The 26,805-nt window shown below is 43.4% G+C and overlaps 1 protein-coding gene across 28 annotated transcripts in view; it reads left to right on the forward strand.

Moving 5' to 3' along the window:
* The window catches only part of KALRN (kalirin RhoGEF kinase), a 694,106-nt gene that overhangs the window by 438,830 nt on the left and 228,471 nt on the right, over window positions 1–26,805 (forward strand). For all 28 annotated transcript variants that reach the window (XM_055259658.2, XM_055259655.2, XM_055259656.2 and 25 more), the window contains 7 exons: window positions 1,390–1,479; window positions 7,695–7,787; window positions 13,090–13,201; window positions 15,581–15,771; window positions 16,210–16,311; window positions 17,637–17,779; window positions 21,161–21,263. In XM_055259658.2, the coding sequence (XP_055115633.1) occupies window positions 1,390–1,479; window positions 7,695–7,787; window positions 13,090–13,201; window positions 15,581–15,771; window positions 16,210–16,311; window positions 17,637–17,779; window positions 21,161–21,263 (834 nt within the window). The remainder of the gene's footprint in view (window positions 1–1,389; window positions 1,480–7,694; window positions 7,788–13,089; window positions 13,202–15,580; window positions 15,772–16,209; window positions 16,312–17,636; window positions 17,780–21,160; window positions 21,264–26,805) is intronic.

Consider the following 26,805-nt stretch of genomic DNA (forward strand, 5'->3'; position numbering starts at 1 on the left):
TGAGCCAATGCAAAGCTCATATTAATGCTGATAAATAATTTATGATCCTTTGCACAGCCAACATAGAGAATGACAAGATTGACCATTAAGTAAAGGGGTTTTTTTTTTGCATCTTCTTTCATGAAACTTGTGGGTTTCCTTTACAATCAGTCATAAGAATGATTTATCATCATCTCCTAGGGATGATGAATAACCTCCTAGGTAGTACATAGTCCCAAAAACTATTTCAGAAAATTTTTTTGATTGGATAAAATATTCACCTTTTGCTAAAAATTATCCCAAGGTGATTTTCTTAAGTCTCATAATCTTAATATGTGAGTGTAATGCAGAAATGAAGGGTAGAAGAAGTTGTTTGTAATGTATTGAAAGGCAGTGGTCAAGACCAAGAAGCCTAAAGTCAGATACTCCGCTTAGTTAAGGGACTTTGAATTCCCACAGTTAGCAGATAGCAGAGCCCTGTGGGAATTCAAAGTCACTTAACCAATCTGTGCCATAGTTTTCTCATCTGCAAACTAGGGATAATAACAGAACTCACTGTATAGAGGTCTCATGAGGACCAAATACATGTAAAGCTCTTAGAACAATGCTAGTATAAATGAAACCTGCTGTAATAAAGACATATTTGGGCTGCTGTCTCAGAAGAGGATGCCAGCACAAAGTTCCAAAGGCACCAAGATGGGTAGCATTTCACCAAATAAGAAAAGTATTTGGTGGCCAAAATACACATACCTTTCCCAGTAACACTAACCCAGAGAGTCTTGAGAGTCTTGAATTTTCACGCAGCCATAAAAGGTTCTTGGTTTGAAGTAACAATCTGGTTAGGAACCATTGTTTAGCCTCTGCCCCAGGGGGTCACTCTGCTTTCTTTTTGCCCGTCATTGCTCTGGGAAGTTGGGGATGGCATAGTTGCTTACCATGACCCTCCACCTTTCACCAATGGAGACATTTAGAGTACAAGCAGATCTACTTCTGAGATAATACTTTATCTTCGTTATTTGTTTTTGTATTCAGAGCAAATGCTGTCCTTTTTCAAGATGGGGAGCACAATTGTGAATAATCCAAAAAAGGGTAAAATCTGTAGATAAGTTCTGTCCAACTTCAGAATATATCGGGATATATGAGTTGCTTTTTCTGATTCTTTCTAGCACAAACTATTATTAAAAGGAGCTCAGTTTCAGAAGCTTTCTCCATATGCTGACAGGAGAAAGACATCCCAATGTCTGTTAGGGGACCATGGGGGCTGGATGAGCATAGAACATTTGCCATAGAAAATCTAGACACTGGCATCTGAGAGTTTTAACTCTACAGCCCTTGCTGGGTCCTTCAGCATGGTGGACAGAAGGGAACAACTAATGAATGCTTATCTATTATTGTCTTTGTTCTTTTTAGGCAGACAAATTTCAGATGTATGTCACCTACTGTAAAAACAAGCCTGATTCCAACCAGCTTATCCTGGAGCATGCGGGCACCTTCTTTGATGTAAGCTGTGGTTTTCCATTCTTGAGCAGCTGATGAGCAGGTGGAAATGCTTCTCTGCTTTGACATAATATGGATGTTTAGCTATCCTTTTTTCCTAATTTTTCTTTACTGGCCACTCCAACCTTAAGCATGGAAAAAAAGCAAAAACAGTATATGTCTATATTTTGTTTTATCCCATCCTATCTTGAGCAATGTGATTTTGGATGAGGCAAATTTTTCTCCCTGCCTCCACACCAAACCTAGGAAGCCATAAAGCACATGTTTAGAGAAGGCCCACTATGATGCAGTTGTTGATTAATATATTTCACTTCTGCTTCATATACAGCTCTCACAAATGTAGTGTTTCCAAAAGTGTGATCCTTGGACCTCAGTCCATGTCTATTAAATCAGAATCTCTCGGGGGGAGCCCAACAACCTGTTTTAAGGAGGCCTCTGGGTAACTGAAGTCCACTCAAGTTTGAGAATCACTTCTCTAATACAATTGATTCAACCTTGGCTACACATTGGAATCACCTGGGGAGCTTTGAAAAAAAAACTTGATACCTAAATCCCACGCCTGAGGTTCTGCTATGATTGGCCTGACTGTGGCCTGAGCATTGGGATATTTTAAAGTTTCTGGTGAGAGTGATGTGCAGCCAGGGCTAAACACCTCTGCTATAATAGAAGCCAGGAGAAGAGTGAGGCTGATGTGCCTTGTCAGATCCTTTGGTTTGGAATGATGACACAATCCTGTTGGCGACTGGTGGAATCTGTTTAGTGCTGTTTCCCAAAGAGAGTGACCTATTGGCTTTACAGTAAGCAAAATCAAAGGGGCCCCTGCATGATTCAAAGGATGAATAAGAGGGAAAGATGAAATTGGGGAAAAAGAAAGTTTAGTGAGAGGCAGACTATAGCAGTGATGGCCATTTTGGCAGTCATATCAGAAGTGACAGAAACTAGAAACTCAGCCCTTTTTAAAGGTTATCTGTCTATCTTTCTGCCTACCTGTTTTCATTTTTTTCATAAATATTTGGATGTCTACTGTATGCAAGATAGTGGGCTAGGCCCCGTGGAGAATATAAAGACATTTAAACATGGCTCTTGTACTCAAGTGTGCAAAAGAAACCTTCCCTGGGCGTCTTTCTAGCCTGGCACTGCCTCAACAGAAATCCTACAAATGTCTTGTTGCTCAGTAAAGAAATGACACTTGAATGGAAGGAAGCCAGATGAGGAAAAATGCACATGATATTTTTAATGGAGCATTAATATGGAAATGGCTGTATGTGTCCCACACTAGAATATCTGGGGTTAGATTTGTTACCACAGAAGAACCCAAGAAAAGTGCTCCTCTCACCTGATATTATTGGGTATCATATTGGATGCCATCTGCCACCATTACCTCTGATTGAGAATCTTTTTCCCTTAGGATGCTTCTGTTGATTATTCATGAACAATATCCAGAAGGGTCTTTTTGAAGTTTTAAATGCATTGTGTCCTGTCTTCCACTTAGCACTTTTCTGACGTACATGTCCTGTGCTCTGAGCATGCCTCAAACTCTTCTGCTTCCTATCTTTGCTCACACCTCTCTCTCTGCCTAGGATAGATTGTGTCCTCTCCACACAACACAAACACACAAACACACACACCCTTCTCTCTCTCTCTTCCTTTTTTTTTTATCTTTATATATATTTTATTATTATTATTATTATTATACTTTAGGTTTTAGGGTACATGTGCACAATGTGCAGGTTTGTTACATATGTATCCATGTGCCATGTTGTTTTGCTGCACCCATTAACTCGTCATTTAGCATTAGGTGTATCTCCTAATGCTGTCCCTCCCTGCTCCCCCCACCCCACAACAGTCCCTGGAGTGTGATGTTCCCCTTCCTGTGTCCGTAAGTTCTCATTGTTCAATTCCCACCTATGAGTGAGAACATGCGGTGTTTGGTTTTTTGTCCTTGCGATAGTTTACTGAGAATGATGTTTTCCAGTTTCATCCATGTCCCTACAAAGGACATGAACTCATCATTTTTTATGGCTGCATAGTATTCCATGGTGTATATGTGCCACATTTTCTTAATCCAGTTTATCGTTGTTGGACATTTGGATTGGTTCCAACTCTTTGCTATTGTGAATAGTGCTGCAATAAACATACGTGTGTGTGTGTCTTTATAGCAGCATGATTTATAGTCCTTTGGGTATATACCAGTAATGGGATGGCTGGGTCAAATGGTATTTCTAGTTCTAGATCCCTGAGGAATCGCCACACTGACTTCCACAATGGTTGAACTAGTTTACAGTCCCACCAACAGTGTAAAAGTGTTCCTATTTCTCCACATCCTCTCCAGCACCTGTTGCTTCCTGACTTTTTAATGATGGCCATTCTAACTGGTGTGAGATGGTATCTCACTGTGGTTTTGATTTGCATTTCTGTGATGGCCAGTGATAATGAGCTCTCTCTCTCTTCAAAATTCTTCCTATCCATTAAAGGTCAACTGCTGCTTCCTGCATGAATTCTTTCCTTTGTACTTTGTATCTTTGTTATAGCATTTGTAATGATTTGCCTTTTGGCAGGTGAACAATGCACCTTTCTATTACTCACATCTCCCTTCACCTGTGAGCTCCTTGAGACCTTATGCCTGATTCATATTTGTCACATCTCAGTGCCTGGCACCAGACTGTATTTTCCCTTAGTACTACATACCTTGCATCCCCATTTCTAGCCAATTTCTAGGCTTTGATAAGTCAGATATATCCCCAAATTTCCGACCCTATACCCCATTTCCAACATAGTGCCTAGTGAGCTTCTACATTAGTTGGAAAGACTGATGGAAGCCAGAAAACCAGTCCAGTAGGAGTTCTTCAAGTCTGCCCTGGAAGTGGGGACGGAAGACAGTAAACTTTCCGGATTGCTTTCAAAACTTTCCAAAAGGCATAATCTTTGTGGCTTATTTTCATTCCATCAAAAGAGTTTCTCTAACTTCTACACTTAGAAACCATCTGCCTTAGGCCCTCATTCTATAAATGAGATAAACCCTTAGTAAAGGCAGTCACCTAATATCCATTACTGTAAAGATAACACAGAGAATTAAAGTCCTGGAAAGGTTTACACATTCACATGATCCAGAATTTTTTTTTTTTTTTTTTTTTTTTTTTTTTTTTTTTTGAGACGGAGTCTCGCTCTGTTGCCCAGACTGGAGTGCAGTGGCGCAATCTCGGCTCACTGCAAGCTCTGCCTCCTGGGTTCACGCCATTCTCCCGCCTCAGCCTCCCGAGTAGCTGGGACTACAGGCACCCACCACTGTGCCCGGCTAATTTTTTGTATTTTTAGTAGAGACAGGGTTTCACCGTGTTAGCCAGGATGGTCTCAATCTCCTGACCTCGTGATCCACCCACCTCAGCCTCCCAAAGCGCTGGGATTACAGGCGTGAGCTACCACGCCTGGCCGATCTAGAATTTTTGACCCTAAATGTGAGAACAGCATGGGTGTGATGTCTAAGCTTGGTTTGACTGATGTATGCCCCTCCCTCTCTGCTGCCTTCCTCAAGCTGGGCTTTTCATCAGAGAAGGAAGACTGTCAAAGGTGCATTGTTGCTTGTGCTTTCTTGCCAAAGCTCCCAGATAAACTCACAAGGTTCAGTTGCCTGAAGAGAGTCAAGCTGCAGCTGTTTCGCCCATCATCCTCAAACAAGTCTTGTAACTACACACCTCTGGGAAAGAGGCAAATGGTGACAAAATTACTACTTTCTGGGATAGAAATAATTTCTGATAGGCAATGGAATAATTTTTAAAATTATTATCGTCCTCCACCCTTCTTCATAGCCCCATAACAAGTCCTATCTAGTCCATCTTTAAAATATTTCTTTTATTCTTCCCAATGCTTTATTCTCACTAATTCTAGCTTAGGGCATGCCCCTACATTGCATACCTGGACCTATTTTAAAATAACAGCTTTATTGAGAGATGATTTCAGATATCATACATTTCATCCATTTAAAGTATGAATTCAGTGTTTTTGTGTGTGTACTTACAGATATGTGCAACCATCCCTTCAGTCAAGTTTAGGGCACTTTTATCACCTCACAAAGCAACCCTGTATCCTTTAGCCATCACCCCCCAGCTCTCCACCACAAACCCTAACCCACAAGCAACCAATGATCTACTTTATGTCTCTACAGATAGATCTGCCTTGCCTGGACATTTCATAAAAATTGAGTCATAATACATGGTCTTTTGTGACTGGCTTCTTTCACTTAGCATAATGTTTTCAGAGTTCATCTGTGTTGTTGCATGCATCAGAACTTCATTTCTTTTTATGTCTAAATAATATTCCATTGTATGAATATTCTACATTTTGTTTTTCCATTTATCAATTCATGGATATTTGGGTTTTTCATGCATAGATATATATTTTTTATTTCTCTTGAGTATATACCTAGAACTTGAATTGCTGGATCATGTGGTAACTTCAGATCTATACACCTGGGCTTTTGCAATAGCCTCATAACTTGTCTTTCTGTCTCTATTTCTCCAAGATTTACCCCCCTGTTGCTATTAGGTATATATTACTCTTTCTGAAACATTACTTTCATCATGCATTTTTTTCTCTTTTTTGTTGTTTTTTTGTTTGTTTGTTTGTTTTGAGACAGGGTCTCTCTCTGTCATCCAGGCTGAGTGCAGTGGCGTGATCATAGCTCACTGCAGCCTTGACCTCCTGGGCTCAAGTAATCCTCCCACCTCAGCCTCCCAAGTAGCTGGGACTACAGGCACGTGCCACCATACCCAGCTAATTTTTGTATTTTTTGTAGAGATGGCATCTGGCCATGTTGCCCAGGCTGGTCTTGAACTACTGGACGCAAGTGATCCTGCCACCTGGGATTGCCACCTGGGATCCTGCTGGGATTAAAGGCGTGAGCCACCATGCCCCGCCTGTTTTTTCTCTTCAAGATCTGTGATGCTTTACCACTGAAAAACTTACCATCATATCCTAACTCTTTTCTAACTCAAACCCATCAATGACCCAACCTTGCATATCTAACTGTATTTTTCACTTCTTATAGAAGGTGGGTGTGCATCCTCTGTACCGTTCAGTCATGGTCCTCATCATCATCTAAACGCACAATGATTATTTCATCCAATACATTTTGTATTTGATGTAAGTGAATGTCATCCCTCCAACCTTTTACTTAACCCACCCCCTCTGCCCACCTTACCTCTTAGCCCCAGGTGAGGTTGAGGCCTTACCTCTACTAACCACCTGGCCACTCCCAACCCCAGTAATCTCTCCCAATTTTTATTGGCTGTACCATTTTCTCTATTGTCCTTTGTTGATCTCTAGTTCGTGTGCATTGAGTATTCTCAGCTAGACTGTAAGCTTTTTGAAGGCAGGCACAAAAATGTACCTTTCTCTGACCCTTATTAACCCTAGACTTTGGGGAGTAGAAGATCATTTTGGAGGTAGGATAGAGAGTAGATTAAAAGGAGAGACTAGAAGCACAAACAGCAGTTGGAGGCCATGGCCCTAGCCTGGGCATGAGTGATGAGGGTGATGTCCCTCAAAATGGAAAGGAAAGATTTGTCACTAGGGGCAACAGCAGAGAAATGACTAAAATTGACTCCATGGTTTCCAGCTTAGGAGACCTGAAGAATGAAGGAGGTGCCATTTATCACAATGAAATATTTATAAGAAATAAAGTGATGACCCTAAGTTGGGATGTGTTAAATTTAAAGAGAAGGATGGTATTAATAAGGGAGATATATCCTTGTGCTATTTGAAGGAGACTGAGGGCAGGGAAACACTCCTCAGGAGCCATCAGAATGGAAGTCAGAGCCTCATTCTCTGCCTTCCCTGTACTCTCATCTCCCCTTTTCGGAACTGATTTCCTTTCACTCCTACTTTATCTCTCCTTACTGTCCGCTGTGTTATTTACCTTATTGCTCTCTTTTCTACTGTTCTTTTTCTCCATTTTTGCTCAATTTCTATTTGTTTCACACACCTGCTTCTTTCCCTAATCCTTCTCCCTTTTTACTCTCTCTCCTATTTTCTCTCTATATGCATCTTGGTTCTTTTGTTTCTCTTTTTACTCCCCTCTCCCTATCAAAGAACATGTTCTCATACTTGTCTACCTTTATCTCTTTCTTCCTCTCTTCTGACCCCTGCGTCTCTCCTCTCAGAGTTCACACACATGCACACACCCCTCTGTGTCTAATTGCACATTGTTCTCATCCCTGCAGGAGATACAGCAGCGGCATGGTCTGGCCAACTCCATCTCTTCCTACCTAATTAAACCTGTCCAAAGGATCACCAAATATCAACTGCTCCTGAAGGTACCTCCCCTCCCCTCCACATCCTCCTCCACTGCCTACTGCCTAGGGCAAGGGAGTCCCAGCTTTGGCCCCTAAGGATGGGAATGCTTCCACCTGAAGACCTTTCTTCTACCTAGAGCAGAACTTCAGCCCACACTGGCATTGCTGTCCTATCCCATGGAAATCCAGATGCCTACTTTAAGGCAGAAGGGGGAGAAAAGGGAGCAGGAATAAGTTGTGACTATTTTCTCATCACCTACCACTGCACAACTTTTAGCAATTGCCTTCTCAGGCACTGACTGGCTCCTAGAGGCTTTCTTGTCCCTCCTTACAGAAGCAGATTCCTCCTGGTAGCACCTGCTTTTGATGAAATCAAGAGTCAGAGTCTTGCCAGGCACAGTGGCTCATGCCTATAATCCCAGCACTTTGGGAGGCTGAGGTGGGCAGATCATTTGGGGCCAGGAGTTTGAGACCAGCCTGGCCAACGTGGCGAAACTCCATCTCTACTAAAAATACAAAAAATTAGCCAGGCGTGGTGGTGTGCACCTGTAATCCCAGTTACTCAGGAGGCTGAGGCAAGACAATCACTTGAACCCAGGAGGCGGAGGTTGCAGTGATCCGAGATCGTGTCACTGAACTCCAGCCTGGGTGACAGAGTGAGACACAGTCTCAAAAAAATAAGAATAATAATTAATAAATAAAAGGTCAAAGTCCTAAGGGCAGTGCCAGTTTACATGGGTAGTCGAGTCCAGAGTGGCACCTACCATTGTCTGTGTTTGTCAAGATGATGAGGATTTTAAGGTAAAATAGTCAAAGGGTATACATTAAAACACAGGGGTATTCTTATATCTGTAGGTTCTCGCATGTTAGGGGTTCTTCTGGAGCCAACCAAGAGATTTGGATTTTCCTTCAAAATCTTTTCTTTAAAAGTTAAATAACCAAGTATGCAAAACACTAAGTAATTTGGGTTTATCTTTCTCATATAAGAATGCATTGATACATTGAAAATAATGTCATTTCCACAGAAAGCCTGGGGAATTGACACAAGTAGTTAAATAACCCCCATCTATATTAATTCCTAAAGTTTAGGGGTAGAGTTTTCCCTCGTTTGAAATATCCTGCTGGTTGCTCCTTTAATGCAAAGATAAAGGGATAGTAGGGGACATGTTATAAGTACATTGTGTAATTTCAGAGAAAATCTGATGTAATTCAGCTCATGTTTAGAGATGCCTGCAAAAACTTGCATAATCCCATTTCACTGAACCTGAAAACCAGTCTAATTTTAAATCCGCCATTCTAGTCACACTGGAGTGAGTCCACCATTCCCAGCCCATGGAATTTCCCTGGCTTAGCACTTGGGGTTCCATGATATGAGAGGCGTGAGGGCAGCAGTGCAGTGAAGGTACAGGAGCCTGTGCCCTGGTAGGGTTTTCTGTCCTCTGAGTCAGAGTGGAGCCGTGCCACATCATTTCCCTTCAGCCTCATCCCTGCAATTCTTCTCCTTCCTCATCTCCAAGAAGAGGCTACAGGTGTCTGCTTCCAGGACTCCAGCAGAAATGGCTTAAAGTGTTACAACTGGACATCACACCCTCGGCCTTTCCTGAGGACTAGTGTGAGAAAAGAGTGTGCAGCCACCCCAGCTGTCCTGACAGAACTGCTTTCCCTTCTTTGTTTTTTGAAATTTCTTATATGAAGACACAAGAAATTCTTGTGAGATCTCAGGACAGGGGTGTAGGGAATCCTCTCTCCTGAAAAATGGGTATACTTTCTATCTTTAAATGACAGATGCTTAGGCCATTCTTTACCTGTGGCTATTAGAAAGTTAGCATTGAATTTTGTGGTTGCTTACAGTAGAATCTCCTTAGCCCAGATTTTGTGTATAATTATCTTCTTCTTTCCTATCTCACTTCATGCTTGGCCTTTTAAAATTATTTTTCATGGTCGGGCATGGTGGCTCATGCCTGTATTACCAGCACTTTGGGAGGCCAAGGCAGGTGGATTGCTTGAGGTCAAGGGTTCAAGACCAGCCTGGCCAACATGGTGAAACCCCGTCTCTACAAAAAATTAGCTGGGCATGGTGGCGTGTGCCTGTAATCCCAGCTGCTCAGGAGGCTGAGGTGTGAGAATTGCTTGAGCCTTGGAGGCAGAGGCTGCAGTGAGCCAATATCATGGCACTGCACTACAGCCTGGGCAACAGGACGAGACTCCGTCTCAAAAAAAAAAATGAATAAAATAAAAAATAAAATTATTTTTCTTGTGCTAATAGACTTTTAAAAACTGATTTTTATGGTTTTGAATGTACGTATCCCACCCAAAGGTTGTTCAGGAATTGGTGGGGTTGTGAATTTAAAAAGGAAAAAAAAAAAAAAGGAAAGAAAGACAAACCAATGCTGACTCAACTATCCACACTGCCAGTGTCTTAAATCAACTAAGATGCAGTTCCAAAAGAAATACAACTTTTTACATCTCCCTTTAACCCTGTAAGGTGTAAGCCCCCTAGGATGAATTATGTGGCATAGACAAGGAAGGGAAGTTGAGGATGGAATAGGTTTGTGTTTTGCTGTAGGCAGTTGCAGGAGTGGGCTCTGGACCTTTGTTCTGGAATTGAGTGTTTTAGGAAGAAGTGCCTATAGAGGTAGCTAAGAAGTGGAAAAATAAAGTGGCAGGAATTTGATTGTGAGGAAGTCATAAAATTATTATTATTATTTTAAGAAAATAGGCTGGGCACAGTGGCTCATGCCTATAATCCCAGCACTTTGGGTGTCCAAGGCGGGTGGATCACTTGAGGTCAGGAGTTTGAGACCAGCCTGACCAATATGGTGAAACTCTGTCTCTAATGAAAATATAAAAATTATTCAGGCATGGTGGCGTGCACCTATAGCCCCAGCTACTTGGGAGGCTGAGGCAGGAGAATTGCTTGAACCCAGGAGGCGGAGGTTGCAGTGAGCTGAGATCATGCCACTGCACTCCAGCCTGGGTGACAGAGGGAGACTCTGTCTCAAAAAAAAGAAGATAGTTTTGGTCTTTTTTAAATGTGCTGGTGGCAGAGTGCCTGCTGAGTAAGAGAAAAACAGTTTGCTGAGCTTTTACTATAAATAAATAATATGGAATTTATTTTCATAAAGTCAGTTTTATTTCAAATAAGTGTATATTTAATTATCAGTATCCTCTGGGTTCATCACTTCAGGTATGGCGTGAAAGTAGAAACTATGTCAGAGTGCTCAATATTCTTCATGTAAATCTGCTGTGGCTTTACAAAAGGATCCTAAATTAAATGTGAAGCCTTCTCCTTACCATAAAGTATAGCAAGAATCAGGGAAAATGTATTGGCCCAGCTGGTAGATTGGTAGACTTGCTAAATTGTTTTGGGCAGGGGGTGATTAAACTAATTCATGTTTTCTGTCACAAACTGAAGCATATTTCTTGTTTTTTCTCTTACGTTTTGCCTCAGGATTTTCTTTGATGATGTATGAAAATAAGATTGAGAAGGTTAAAATAAGGAAAGGGGTGGGAGAATCTGACAACCTTAGGTTGGCAGAAGTAAATACCACTTTCTGAACAAGGATGACATTTTAGTGACTGGAGCCAAGGGCAGAGCTGAGCACTGATCACTTCTCCCTCCCAAACATGTGCTCTAGGGGGCGCACCTCTTCTTTGGACACTCAGAGCTCCCTTATTCCTATGGGAATGTATCCAAGATAACACTAAGGATTGAATTTTTAGATCAAACTCTCACTAATTAGATATCTTACCAAGTATAAAGCTTGACTAATAATTTCAAGGATACAAGTAATTCCAAGGCAGAGGTGACACGGGAAAGGGCCAGGACCACCAGTGCAGCTCCAAGCCTTTTCTTGCAGCATCAGGACATGCTGCGGCCAGATTGATTTACAAAGTATGTAAATTATATATGTCACATTGTATCACTTGCCCTGAAGAGAACCATTTGGTCATGAAAGATATTCCCTTTTTACTTAGATAGTTGCATAGCTTATGTGACACCTTCCAGAGAGCCAGGCCTCTAAAGCCACAGATTCTAGGATTGTTTACCATAAGAAGCCCTAGACAGACCAGATTTATCCTATTAAAAGCATTTCCTAGATAAGTCCTATCTTGCTAGCAAGTACCATTAGGTTATTTGTCAATTATGTGTTTACAAGGTTTGATCTGGTGAACTTCTTTCTTTCTGGGAAAGGCACCTCCACTCAACATGCATCCCCTGCCCCCTCAAGGAGACAGTATGGTTTGCAGATCTGTTGCTTAACCATTCCCTTCCCAGTGTCAAAGTGAGCAAGATACAGTGACCCTGATAGGAAAAATGAAAACCCAACATTCTTCTGGTTTGGGCAAAAATCATTCCAAGTGGTCTTATGATTCTCAAGATAGTTGAAAATGATCTTTTCTCCACCAACCAGATACTATATATCTTTTATGGGGATGGTGATGACTGAGTCTCCAATGAGGAAATACAAAAGAAAGGACACGCTTCCCAGCTCCCCAGGAGGTGAAGAAAGAGGGTATTGCCCCTGGAAGCCTCAATGGGGGACAGAATATAGGAGAGACAGGGTTGATGTGGTGGATAAAGTGCCAGACTTGGATTCAGGAGACCTGGATTCAGGCCCCTGCATAGCCTCCACTGAGTTATATAACCTGAGGAAAATCACTTCATCTCTCTTAATCGCACTTACCTCATCTGACAATGAAATAGCCTAGAAGCCCATCTATTGGCCCCAGATTAGGAACTCCTCATCCATATGATCTAAAAATATTTTATTACTCTGGGATGTCATAAGCCTATTAAGTCTCCAACCTCAGGTTGTTCCCAGTAGGATGGAAGTCAGCATTCAGACTGTAGAGGCTTGTAAATAAAAGTGGTGTCAGCAGTAAACATGCAGGGATATATGGGTGCTGCATAGCACACTCTTTATCTTCCCTTTATCCTCCTCATTCTTCTCTTTATTCTCTTTATTGGATTATACAATGCTGCACCTCTGTTCATGTGCTTTGCCAGGGTAGTCCCTTCTCTAAGAGGGCAGTCCAGTGACAGAGAATGCCTCAGTTGCTGACTTACAGGTCAAGCCATTTGGAAGTCGGGTTGGATTGAGTTAGTTTGGGCTAGATTGGGCTGAGAATGCTCAGTGTGGGAGAAAAATCGTGGTTGAATTCTTGGAGATAACCCCTTTTACCCCACCTCACTTTCTTTATAGCTCAGAGGGAACCATTACAGACAGCGAAGCTGGTCTATAATTTCCTTGGTGGGTTAGGTGGTGGGAGGAAGCTGGGGGAGATGGTCCTAATTGTGTCTGGACTTTTTTTTCCTCAGGAACTTTTAACTTGCTGTGAAGAAGGGAAAGGGGAGCTCAAGGATGGCCTGGAGGTGATGCTCAGTGTCCCAAAGAAAGCCAATGATGCCATGCATGTCAGCATGCTGGAAGGTAGCTGTCCTCCCAGCACTGGGGAAGCCTCCTCGCTTCCTTGACACGAGGGAGCTTGCATCATGGGAGGGAAGTGGCATGAAGTTAGACAAGGTGCAAGGCTGGAAGAGAGAAGAAATGACAAGTAGTTACATAGGCCCTTGTCATGTGAGAGGGGCTCCACAAGGACCAACTTGGCTAGCACCCTGCTTCTAGGAAGGACCAGGCCTAAGCCACTGGAGGTTATGTGGACATGTTGCTGCCCATGAGACAGTCCAGTACAGGCCATCACCCTCACTGTTGGTGTGCTAGAGCCTCCAACCTACAGCAATCTTGTTAGTCTGCATAGCATCTGCGTTACATTGCCTTGATCATCACAATGAATAGAAATCCTGATCACATAAACACACACAGACACACATACACACAAAACATACCATCTTCAGCCTTATGCTCTTTTTTTGTTATTATGGTAAAATATACATAATATGTATAACATAAATTTACCATTTTAACCATTTTTGAATGTACAGTTCAGTGGCATTAAATACATTCACATTCTTGTGCAACCAGCATTTTGTCCTCCTAGAAGGTTAGTAAGTCCAGCCAAACAACTCTGATAAGACTTCAGTCAGCTGAAACTATCTTCTTGAGACCAGAAACCTGCAGAGTAATATTCCAATAAAGTGGTCTTAACACTGCAGAATGAGTGGGCAGAGCAGCCATACTGGGGTGGAATTTGTTAGATGAGTTAAGATTTAACATTTTTTGGGGAGGCCAAGGTGGGTGGATCACCTGAGGTCAGGAGTTCGAGACCAGCCTGGCCAACATGGGGAAACCCTGTCTCTACTAAAAATACAAAAATTAGCCAGGTGTGGTGGCGCATGCCTGTAATCCCAGCTACTCGGGAGGCTGAGGTGTGAGAATCACTTGAACCCAGGAGTCAGAGGTTGCCGTGAGCCGAGATCGCACCACTGCACTCCAGCCTGGGCGATAGAGCGAGACTCCATCTCAAAAAACAAAAACAAACAAACAAAAAAAGACTTAACATTTTTAATGGGTGCTAAAGGAAATGTGTATAGTCTGTTACAAATATGTAAACACGTGGGCTGTTTTTTTCTCTTCTGGACTCCATCCTACTCCGCCAATACCACCAACACCACCTTGGGAGACTTGATATGGTCTCCATACTTCCTGGACCATCCTTGGCACCAGAAGCCTCAATTCTTAGAGCAAAGGAGCCCTGGCTATTTTCCCTAGGCTGAGCAGGAACCATCTCAACGTATTCCTGTTGACAGTTTCTCCACTCCTTTCCTCTCTGTTTGTACCTTCCCCTCCACCCCACCCTGGAAGTGCCTGCAAGTACCCAGCTCCTCCAGTCTGTCCCTGACCTATGCTCTGGATCCAGCTACTCCATGCATGGTCTGTTTACCAGCAGCAGCAACAGCACCTGGGAGCTTGTCAGAAGTGCACATTCATGGACTCACCCCACACCTACTGAATCAGAATATCTGGGGAGGTTGGAGGGTGGGCAGTAATCTGTGTTTTGACAAGCTCTCCAGGTGATTTTTATGCACACTAAAGTTCGAGAGCCTCTCTTAAAAACTTAAAGTGGTATAAATATAAACTGTTGAAGGCTTGTGCAAAGTAATCAAAGGGAGGAATTCTAGAAATGGAATATAAGAATTAAGGTAGGCCAGGCACAGTGGCTCATGCCTATAATCCTAGCACTTTGGGAGGCCAAGTGGGGAGGATCACTTGAGCTCAAGACCAGCCTGGGCAACATAGGGAGATCTTGTCTCTACAAAAAATACAAAAATTACCTGGGCATGGTGGCATGTACCTATAGACCTAGCTACTTGGGAAGCTAAGCTGGGAGGATCACTTGAACCTGGGAGTTCAAGGCTGCAGTGACCCATGATCATGCCACTGTAAAAAAAATTAAAAAATAATAATAAGAAGAATTAAGGTAATGAATGACAAATAAAGAGGAGCTGAAGACACTCAGGCAGTGCTTGTACTCAGCCCCACTCATAGCTGCAAGTCAGGAACAGTAGAAAGTTGTGGAGGACAAAGGAGCTATGGGATTTGCTCTTGCAGGAGGCCAACTGTGGGTGTGTGAAGATGTGAGGTTACATAGGACCTTTGCAGGAGATTCCACTAATATTGGTTATGTATATAAAAGACATGGTGCAGGAAGGGGGCAGGAGAGATCTAATTGCAATTCTCAGAGATGTCTATGGAAGTGTTCAGCAGTCTCTGGAGTTAGCAGAGAGAGAAAAACCCTTCAGGAACTGAGGACTAACAATAAGAGAGGCTTTCTCCAAGAGGGGAGTGGAACATGGCCCCCTGACTGTGGCAGTAGAGAAACTCCACAGGGTGGAAATGGATGTTTTTCAGGGTTCGACGAGAACCTGGATGTGCAGGGGGAGTTGATTCTCCAGGATGCCTTTCAAGTGTGGGACCCGAAGTCGCTGATCCGGAAGGGGCGGGAGCGGCACTTGTTCCTCTTTGAGATCTCTTTGGTTTTTAGCAAGGAGATCAAAGATTCTTCAGGACACACGAAATATGTTTACAAGAACAAGCTACTGGTAGGTGGGGCAGGTGGGGTAAGACAAGACTCCCTGCTTTCATAGAACCCATGGGCAGGAAGGGATCTGGACACACTCATCTCATCTCCACCCCGGCCTCCACACCAAAAACATCCTGGACAAATGAAAATGTCTCCTATTTGGAAAGCACCCCACTTACCTCCCACGTCTGCATTGTAGAGTTCACAGTTCTTCTTTCTGTTTGCTTTTAGCACCTCCCTCTTCACCTTCCCTCCCTGGTACCTGCTAATCAGGCATGTGCCTGTAGGTCCTTCCATCCTGGGTAGATGAACAGAATATCCAATCTGTTAAAGTTTGATTGACAGAAGCCCCTCCCTCGGTCCTCTCCTCTTTGTTGCCTTTCCCTTCCCACCCCAGCCCTAAGTTTCCCCACTGCCTTCCCCTTCCCCGCCTCTCACAGGCATTTCCTGTCTACAGACCTCAGAGCTGGGTGTGACCGAGCACGTGGAGGGCGATCCCTGCAAATTCGCCTTGTGGTCTGGGCGCACCCCATCCTCAGACAATAAAACAGTGCTGAAAGTAAGTACTGCTCTCTGCTAGGCACAAACTAGGGTTGGGGGTAATAGAAGTGGGGGTGGGCAAGTGGCACCTAAAAGCTAAGGCCCAGAGACTCTACTGAGCCATGGGCCTCTCTTGGGAATGGCAGCATCACATGGGCATTGAGAAGCAAATTCTGTCATGAAGGTAGACCCAGAATCTCAAAGACGCATGGTCTCCTCAAGTGCATGCACATGTGTGACCAAGAGGGAAGAAAGCAGGGAGTGGCTTTCAGGGCCAGCTCAGCAAGGCCCACTTAAACTGTTTTCTGTCCGTATCTCTTCCTTCAAGTGGCAAGAACAATTGACCCTTTGACAAAAGGCACCTTGATTTGCTCCACATGCATTTGACATTTTTTCCTAAATAGCTTCTGTGTAAAAGGTATAGTGCTTAGTGTGGTGGGGGATAACTATGTATAAGATGTGGACCTTATTCCCTGGGAACCTACATTCTTGAACCCCTACTAAATCACATTAGCATGGGGACCATGCTGATGGAGAGAAATGTCAAGAGGAGGCCTTTCACCAGAAGACGGCCGTGAGGAGTCATTGCAGCTCTCTGGGGCACAGCAGTGATGTTAGCCTGTCTGAGCAGCGATAATGCAGATGATGAAGTTCCCAGCAGTCATTTGCTTGTCAGGAAAGTGCCCATCACCAAGGAAAAAATGGTCCAAACCCGACAAAAGCTTCACACATATTCAATCTGAACTGCCAGCATAGCTGCTACCTGTTGTGAGGCAGAATTACCAGAAAAAAAAATTCTACCAAGACAAATGGGATCATCATAAAATGATAGCAGTGCCTTTAGTTAACAGAGCTTGCCACAAACCCAGGACTGACTTCTAGTCAGTACAAGTCTGTGGAGCCATGCTGGGTGAACATCCTGACATATATCCATACTGATTGGGAAGTAGATGCTGCCCCTCCCAGTGCCCACTAGACCTCCCCAGGATCTAGCAACCCAGGTGTTAATCCCTGTCCCAGGGGGAACTTCCAGATACTGTTCCACCTCTAGGGCAGATATCGGGATTGGTCAGTGCCTTATGAGTTATGAAATACTTTGACAGTTACTCCCATACAAGTAATTCTGCATTGAGTCTTGAGGTCAGAGCACTGTTCTGGGAGTTGGAGAAACCTGTTTCTCAATACTTATTGAAGAGTCATAAGTATGAAATGAGAAATAAACTCCCCAGACATTTGGAATCCTTGAAAATAACAGATGAAGACTGCAGGAGGGTTGAGAACTGTTTTTAGCAAGGTGATGGATGGGAGTTGGGGTTCTCAGTCTTTCTCCCTGTGGCACTCTAGGCCTCCAACATCGAAACCAAGCAGGAGTGGATCAAGAACATTCGAGAAGTGATTCAAGAAAGGATCATTCACCTGAAAGGAGCTTTAAAGGAGCCACTTCAGCTCCCCAAAACACCAGCCAAACAGAGGAACAATAGTAAGAGGTAACCAGCGCCTCTCCCTCCAGCACTGCCTGCCTCACAGGCTTCTGGGTGCGGGAATGGGATGAATCTTTGCTTCTGAAGGGGGATGTGCCCTGCAGGTGGCACTCTCCAGGAAGGCCTGTGAGTTCCACCTAGCATGAGTCATCTGGTCTTTAAGCATCTCACTAGTGTCAAATTCAGCAGGGCTTCATTGAGCACCTCTTGATTTGATAAACACTCTGCTAGGTGCTACAAGATAAAAGGAAGTGTAAGATGAGTTGATTCCCTTAAGAGCCATCTAATAGTCATGTCTCACACATGAAATAGACCAGAAGAACCACCTATAGGGATCATAAATGCTATAAGAATTCAAAGAAAGGGGACTTTAGATAAGCCCTAGAGTGGAGGAACTCTCTGGACTGGTTGGATAGTGAAAGGGCTTTGTGTACTGTAATGTGTGGAGTGGTGGTTTCATTGCAGCTCTTACTGCAACCCCCACAGAGACCTCACCTTCATTCACCTATGATAAGCAATGTCATTGGGCAGAAGAGGACTTATATCTTTCTGGACGCTTCTGAATCCCAGTTTCCTCTAAACCCGTGGATGACTTCCAAAGTATTTCTTTCCCTAGTCTCCATGTGACACCTACACTTATAATGACTCTCTTGGGGGACAGTTCCAAAGAAAGCATACAAAAACTTCACATACATTTTGAAGGAAAAAAATGGGGTTCTAGCAGAGATGCTCATTGGTGATAACAGGTTCTTCCCTCCTCCCCTGTACCAGAATGGAATAAATCTGGAGGATTTAGTTGACCCTTAGTCACCAGCCAGGACAAGCAGGGTAGGGAGCCATTTCAGGACCTATGAAGCAGCAGCAGCATTGGTCCTGAGTGAGGTGGTAGCCAAAAGAAGGGTGTGACTAAGGTAGAGAAACCTCCATGGGGCAGAAGCCCCAAGACCTGCATGACCAGGATAAGTTCACGTCCTCAGTGCTGCATGGACAAATTATAACTGCTCTGGGGGAGGGGTCATTTTGATGTCAGTTATCTATGTCCAGAGTCCAGGTAAGGAGGGGGTGGACTAAAGCCTAGCAGTGGAGACATGCCATGCCTCAGGGAATCCCTACTTTAATACAGAAATTAGAAAGGAAACAATTACAAAGAAATGATGGTCTAGGATCATAGTGAAAGAGGATACTCAGGTGAGGCTGACTAGGCTTATTTACCCTGACATAGCCCCTTTTTCCTATAGTAGGAGAGTTTGAGCATTTCTAGAACATGGGAAAGGGCATATCTTGGAAATTCCCCCACCTTTTCTCTGCTCCCACCTTTTCTTTTGTCCTGTGATGGGTGGGTGAGAAACCTTGGCATACTCTGCAGAGAATAACCAAGCAGTCTATAATTCCATTATCTTGGATTCCTGGATATGGGGACAGTTTATAGAGGAGTTCATTGGTTGGGAAATACTACCCACACTCCTAGGTGGGCTCCCCACATCCCCCAGAAGTGGCTTCATCTGGAGTGGACCAGAAGGGCCCACCATGGACCAGAATAGCGGGAAGCAGAAAGTACAGCCAGCTCTCAACTGTCTACACATGGTGGGGAGTGCTGGCCCAGATAATCCAAAACAACAGATGATCTAAAAGTCTTTTATTTTTGGTTTTGAAATGCGTCACATAAATTCTTTTTCCAGCAGATTTTCCTTCCTACGAATGTGTGGCTTATGTTATTAAAATAAATTGGCATTTCCCAAGCCCACAAATGATGATGAGAGAGCAGTTGACTTAGAAGTGTTCTGGGTGGGAGAAAATACTTTTTTATGATAAATAGACATTGTGTGTATACATGTGCATATGCATGGGTGCTTGCATACACACATACATCCACATACATTCACATATACACCAGAGTGCAATCATTTAGACCCTTTGAGGTGAATTCGTTATTTGTGGCACTTTGTTCATGTGGTAGGCTTCTCAGGCTTTTAGTTTCCCTGTCCCCTGATGCCATTACTTCTCCACAAGAAGCATCAGGGTGTCTTTTATAAAAGTGTCCATGGGAAGAGCTGTCATTTCCTGTGCTAATTCACCCAACCCCAACCCCACGTCTGCCCCAGCTTTTCCTGGCACAGACCTTGCAGCCTTCATCAGTTTCCAGACATCCAATCCCTCTTGGCCATGGCTGTGGGCTCGGTACAGGATGGGGGCACAGTTCTACAGCTGGAGAGCTGAAAGAACATGGGAGTGGGGACAGCTGTGTGGTCCGGGGCCCAGGAAGGGGTCTAAATGCCAGGAGTGCACTCAGGAGACGGCCTTAGCTGACACACAGAAGCATAGCTGGCTCCAAACCTGCTGTGGAACCTGTGACTGTTCACCAATCTTTGAGAAAATGCCTTGGCCTTCTGCATTGATAAGAAATCATTATAAACATGCATGAGATCCTCAAAACCCAGCCACATGAAGGCAATAAATTCCTTCTCCACACCCAGGTGTTAAAGGTCTAATATCAGGAATTTCCCAAAGATAATATCCCCTGGAGACAATATTCCACTCAACCTGTTTTCCTGAACAGAAGAAACTCAAGTTTAAAAGAAATCTTGGCCGGGTGCAGTGGCTCACATCTGTAATCTCAGCACTTCGGGATGCCGAGGCGGGCGGATAACCTGAGGTCAGGAGTTTTGAGACCATCCTGGCCAACATGGTGAAACCCTGTCTCCACAAAAAAATACAAAAATTGGCTGGGCATGATGGCAGGTGCCTGGAAACCCAGCTACTTGGGAGGCTGAGGCAGGAGGATCACTTGAGGCGAAGGTTGCGGTGAGCTAAGATCACACCACTGCACTGCAGCCTGGGTGACAGAATGAGACTCCATCTCAAAAAAAAAAAAAAAAAAAAAACTTATCACTTCTGTTTTCTTTATAGGTCAACTGTAAATGAACCCTCATCTTAATTACAGCATGTACAAAAATTTGAATACCCTGAATTTGGGATTATTAAAATGACCTAATCACCTGGATAGAAGCCTAGGCTCTAAGTAGGATATACATCTTCCTACTACCTGCTATAGACCCATTCCCAAGTATGTGTGTGTATATATATATATATAATATATATTCACATATACATACACCCCCTCTGCAGCATGGGCTGGAGGAGTTTTGGGGAAGGGGGTCATTTTGCATTTAGTTATCAACATAGTGATTATGTGTTTACTAAGTGCAAGAAGTGACATCACTGAAAATCACATAGGGCCACTCTCTTTAGCAGGATAATTTTAGACAAATCCCTGCTAGAAAGTGCTGAGGCGCTGCTCTGCCCACCCAACCGGAAATCCTTGTGTGCTCTAAACCCACAGTGGTTCCCCCCACCCCCACCCCTGTTTTTTTTCTCTTCTTCCTGCAGGGATGGAGTGGAGGATATTGACAGCCAGGGGGATGGGAGCAGCCAACCAGACACCATCTCCATTGCTTCTAGGACCTCTCAGAACACAGTGGACAGTGACAAGGTAGGACAGAGTCCTAACCTTCCTTCCCCTAAGACTTCTTGATGGCTCAACCACCCCTGGAGAGGTACCCCTAGAGAATTTCTCTCACTATGGATCCTACCTTCAGGAGCTAGTTGTCTCTTTGTGCCAGCCAAGGGGGAAAGAACAGGGCTGGAGGAGGCATGTCCCAGCACGAGATCTGGTCTGAGGGGATGGAAGACTGTGGTGGTTCAGGCTGACCTCTCACGCTGGGAGAGTTTAACAGAAGTGGGAAGGCTGAGTAGTGAGGGAGTCTAGGTTTCTTCTTTTTCTGAGATGCCCTACCTGGGCTTCTTGGGCTGCTCTGCCTTCTGGGAGGATGGATCTCAGGGAGGCTGAGTTGGGATACTGTCCTGAGACCTTAGTGGCTGTGATTGGCTCAAATTTACAGTGATTTGAGAAGAGCTCATCTCAAAGTTAGACCAAGATTAATGGTTTGGGAAATGGCCACAGAGATGCTGTTTGGTAGCAGCCTGTTATCCAAAGGGAGTCTAGTGGAAATGATGCTTTCCTCTGGCCAGATTATTGGGGCTCAGTTGCTGAGAGACAGGAGGACCAGGAAGTGGTATACGAAGGGTGTAGTTGTTGTGTGAGAAAGCCTGGCCACTTGCTTTCTGACATTTTGGAGCAAGTAAGCAAAAGTTAGTAGTCTGATGGGAAAGCAAAAGAAAAGAAACTGTAGCAAAGGCTCTGTGTATCTGCCCCAGCTAGGTGAGGAATGCAACCGCCGGAATTTGTAGCAGGGGGAAGAAAGGGTCCATGTCTGAGCCTACTCTCATTTACTTACTCCAGAATCCAAAGAGTATGAGATGATCCTTTGCTGCCTGTTAGTGATCTTATTAATGAAGTTCTGGGTTTCCAAAGACTATTTGTCCCTAGTTTATCCAGACCTAGTATTTTGGCCTGCTCCTTCAGGCTCAGACAGCAGGCTGTGTCGTTGCTTCATCTTAGTTTTCTAAGTTATAGGTATTTCTTTTAAAGATGGTCTGCATTCATTAGGATTTTTCCTATTTTTTCTTGCTGGGAGAAAAAAACCCATTGAGACCTTAGTGTGGGGACCGTGCCCCGAACCTGCTGAAATTATGGTGCCAAATCACCCTAATCATGCTTTAGACTAGTGCTCAAGGTCATTCAAGGTAATTCTGACAACTGCCCTCAAGTTTTTAAGCCATTTTCTACTGACTATCAGAGTGGATGGAAAATTATTTTTTTTCCACATGTGAAAACATACAATGAAAAACCATTTCTGTAATTTCCTGTCTCCTCTGACCTGTTGTCTAGAAATACAACCTAGTGTTCCTAGTGTATAAAAAGTGTTCCTCTTTAAACAGTCAGTGGGTGGTAAGTCAAGTGCAGTGTTTCCCATGTTCAGACACAGATTATTAGTGTCATGGTCCAGGGAATTCATCCCTTCCAGCTGCTAATCTATCTTCCCAGCAGCTCTGACTTTGACACAGACTCCTATGCTAGAGCCATTTGTTTTAGGAAGACCTCAGCTCCAGCTATTCCTTGACTTTCTGGCAAGGTATGTGGGGCTGGACTAGAAGACTTTTGACAGCAGCCATTTTACTATTAATGAATCCTGGTACTTAGACTTTATTCTACAAGTAAGGAAGCAGGCTCAGAGAAACTAAGTGACTCACTCAAGACAATTCTAATATTGGGAAGGCAGGAACTAGAACACAGATCTCCTGATTTTTCATGTTTTCCCCCACTCTGAAAGTCAAAGCGTTGAATTCCTGATGCTAGGATGAACTCAGCTGGTCAGTTTTTCTGCATATTTCACAGAAACAGCGCTCACATATTCATGTAGAAGCACCCATCATGTGCCAAGCTCTGTGCTGGATGCTGTAGAGAGATGTGGACTATTTGTTGAGTGTGAATCTCCATTTATGTAATTTTTTGTTTCATGTCTGTCTCAATAGCCAGGTCATTGAGCCCCGATGAAGGCAAGAGCTGTGTCTGTCTGTTTCATTGCCGTACTCCTGACATGCAGCACAGAGAGGCTCAGGAGATACTTGTGGAATAAATAGAGGGGGCAAAATGACTGGTCTCAGGAAACTCCAGGATTAAGAGGCAGATAAAACCAGTGGTCTGAAAGCAGACAGATATACGAACATTGTATTTTTAAATATGCTAAAGAAAGATCAAATACCAACTACCTTCTCTGGCCTTATGAGACATGAGCAGGTCAAGAGATTCTATATTATGTCTGTACACAAAACCTAGAAAATTCCTTAGACATAGTCACACTTTCAAAATAAAGGGAAGATCAGTCTAGGACTATGCACTGTAATTTAAATGTTCTTACTCTTCTAACACAAAACAGTTGATAACAGGGCAGCCATGTGTCCTCTGTGACTGCACTTTCCTTCTTCCGTTAAATCCCTCATTGGTATGTTTGAACTTGTAGATGTTATCAGCAGTGTCAGATTTTCCCCCAGCTATACTAGACGGCCAGGGAAACCTGGTTTCTAAGTGGTCAGATGAACAGTCTCTGAAAAAGAGGAAGATAACAGAGTGGACTGATTCATGTAAACTGACTCATATTCAACAGAAGGACAAACAAGGGCGCTGTGGGAGGGGAGGGGTGGAGACATCTCACCCAATTCAGACTCCTCTAACAGTAGACTTCTAGAAAGATGCCCCAGTCTTCCTCTTACAATCCAGAGGAATGACGGTAATAGTTTCCCTGTCTGACTGAGTAGATGAGGAAAGCATAACCATTAAAGAGCCATGACACACCAACTTGAGGAGCTGTGGCGGCTCCAGGGTCTCCTCCAACCACTCCATGTGTGTTAAGTATGCTGTGGTGTGGTGGAAGGAGTGCGATACACCTAGGTTCAAATCCCAGCTCTGACACTCTGTGTCACATTGCATAGGTTACTGCACCTTCGTTTTTCTGTAAAGCAAAGATAATAATACCTATCTCACTAAGTCATTGGTAAGATTACGTAAAATATTTGCTTGATAACCATTAGACATTCAGTAAAGTTTAATTCCAACTCTTACTAGAGGGGAAGCAAAGGTTTAGATACTATGAATAAGACTGCACAATTATTTGGCAGATTGTGAGGATCTTTGAAAATGCTTGAGCTAGTTCTGCCCTGTGGTTTTATTGTTTGTTAACTGTCAGCAGGTTCTTCTCTACACTAGACCTAAAGTGATGTAACTTCAACTCACCTGTCTATAAAAAGAACTTTACTCTCTTTTCCATCTGCTAGCCTTTAGAATCTAAGGTTTGGATATTTGCTGTTAGCATTGGCTCATGGGTTATTATTTAATTAGTTATAGTCTATTACCATCACATATTAATTTTAATGCTCAAATTGTACCACATTTTGCCAGTGGCAGCCCTTAAGCCTTTAAGTGTTGAAAGATGCTTGTCACATCTTTTCTCCAAATCATCTCTGATTAGAAGTCCTCAGTTTCTGTGTCTGTTCCTTATATTTATATATTTTTCAGATGCTTCCACATCCAGGTTGCCTTCATCTGGATTTACTCTAGTGTGTAATTTCTACATAAAATGGGTCCTATAAATACATCTAAATACAAATACATCTAAATATAAATACATCTAAAAGGTACATAATACTGCAGAAGTATTCTAACTAATGTAAACATGGCTTCTTGTTCTAGGACTAGCTGCTATGTGCGGATCCTCCTTAAGAGGGTATGCCATGTTTAGCATATGTGTCCAGTGCTGGCTCAGAAAATCTCCATGCCCTTTTTTATGGACTGCCCTTATTTGGGCAGGTGACTTAGTAACCTGACTGTAGGACTACTTTATGTCTATTAGATTTTCTCTTATTTAGTTCCATCTCAGTGTTCTAGCATGTATTGAATACAAATTATCTTGTCCAGTATGTTAGCCGTATCTCTCTGCACTATTGGATAAATGCATCTTCTGCAGCTTCATCCAAATTCTTGCTAAAAAGACAAGATTGGGAGCAGAAGACCAATGCCCAACACCCCTCCTCATTTCTCACCTATGGTCTGTAACTTGAAAACCTCCTTGTCTGACTCGTCTTTAACATCTCCAGGAAAAGAATGCAACCACTTTTCTCTATAGCAGAGAAGCTGAACTGTTTTCTTAATCTGTAAATCCTCTCTTGATGAGAAAACAGTCTAATATTCTTAATCCTACATTAAACACTGACAGCACAATATGGGTGCCTCAGTAAACGGCATTAGTAGCTTTTCCAGGGTTGCTTTTGTTCAATACTTAAATGGATCTGTATAGCTTCTACCTTACACCTGTCTAATGCAAAAGTGGTAGTTCCCTAAGGGACAAACAGGTGTGCTGACTTTGTTCCATGGTGGTCTGAGCCCCCCCTCCCTATTCTGTCCAGGAGTTCATGGTTTTCTGAAAAGGTCATTCCACTGTAAATAGTATTTTGACTATATGTGCATTACTAAATGTGGGGTTTTGCAGTCACACTTAGAAGAAATCTAGAATTATAGAATTCTAGCCAAGCAGGGCTGGGTAATGAGGTGACAGCCAAATATCTTCTTGTTTAACCTGATGGATATCTGCTGAATCCTTTCCAGCTAATAGTACAAAAGCAGCCATCTGCACTGTAATAGTTCCAGTGCATGTATTTGCCATTTAGCCCAGGCATGCTGGAAACATAAAATAAATGCTTATTGAATAGAACATTACAAACCTATCCTAGTAGGGATACTCTCCATCCAAAAATCACTATAAATTTCCAGACATGTCCGGGTTGGCTGGAGAGAGGGAGATTGAAGTGAAATTGACTTGCTGGTACTCTTCTCTGAAAAAATTGTAAGGGAAGGAACACTGCTGAAACCTTTCAGGCTGGTGTGTGGTTTGAAGAGGAACTTCAGTAACAAGCTAATGTGAGCTGAGGTGCAATGTGGGCTGATAATGGTGATATGCCAAAGAAGAACAAGGAAATACCTGGAGAACCCCTGAGATTTTCGGATATAATTCAATGGTTTTTAAACCCTGAATTATCACATCAATGTAGTGGGTCATGATCAATATTTTGTTTTACCATTTGGGAAGGAAGGCTTGGGTGGGAGATGGTAAGGATCCAACTAAGGGGAAATTCAAAGGATTCCTGCAGTGTCACTGGTGCTTTAATAATAAGCCGTAGCATGATGCCAGTTAACAACAGGCAGGGCAGCCTGGCTGCAGGAGCCTTCTGAGAACAGACCTCCTGTAGAGCCTTACCTGGTTTATCAGAACTGACAATTTCATCACCTGCACACTGGGAGGCCACTAGATGCAAGGGCGGTAGCCAGAGAGAGGAACCACTCCCTGCACCAGGGGACGCCTAGCTCCTGTGCTGGCATATTCCCACCCACTTCGTTCATGAACTGTGCAGAGGCCCTACCTACTCTACAGCAGATGCTGTTCTCCATGCTAGGAGTACAGCAGTAAATGAGAAGAGGCCCTGCCATCTTCCAGCTTACATTCTGGTACATACAAAACCAGAAACAGAAAGGATGGCCATTTCTAGTCTTCTGCAAATTGCATCAAAGACTGCTTGGTTTT

The sequence above is a fragment of the Symphalangus syndactylus genome, chromosome 21, assembly GCF_028878055.3.
Source record: "Symphalangus syndactylus isolate Jambi chromosome 21, NHGRI_mSymSyn1-v2.1_pri, whole genome shotgun sequence".
In the NCBI taxonomy this organism is placed as follows: domain Eukaryota; kingdom Metazoa; phylum Chordata; class Mammalia; order Primates; family Hylobatidae; genus Symphalangus; species Symphalangus syndactylus.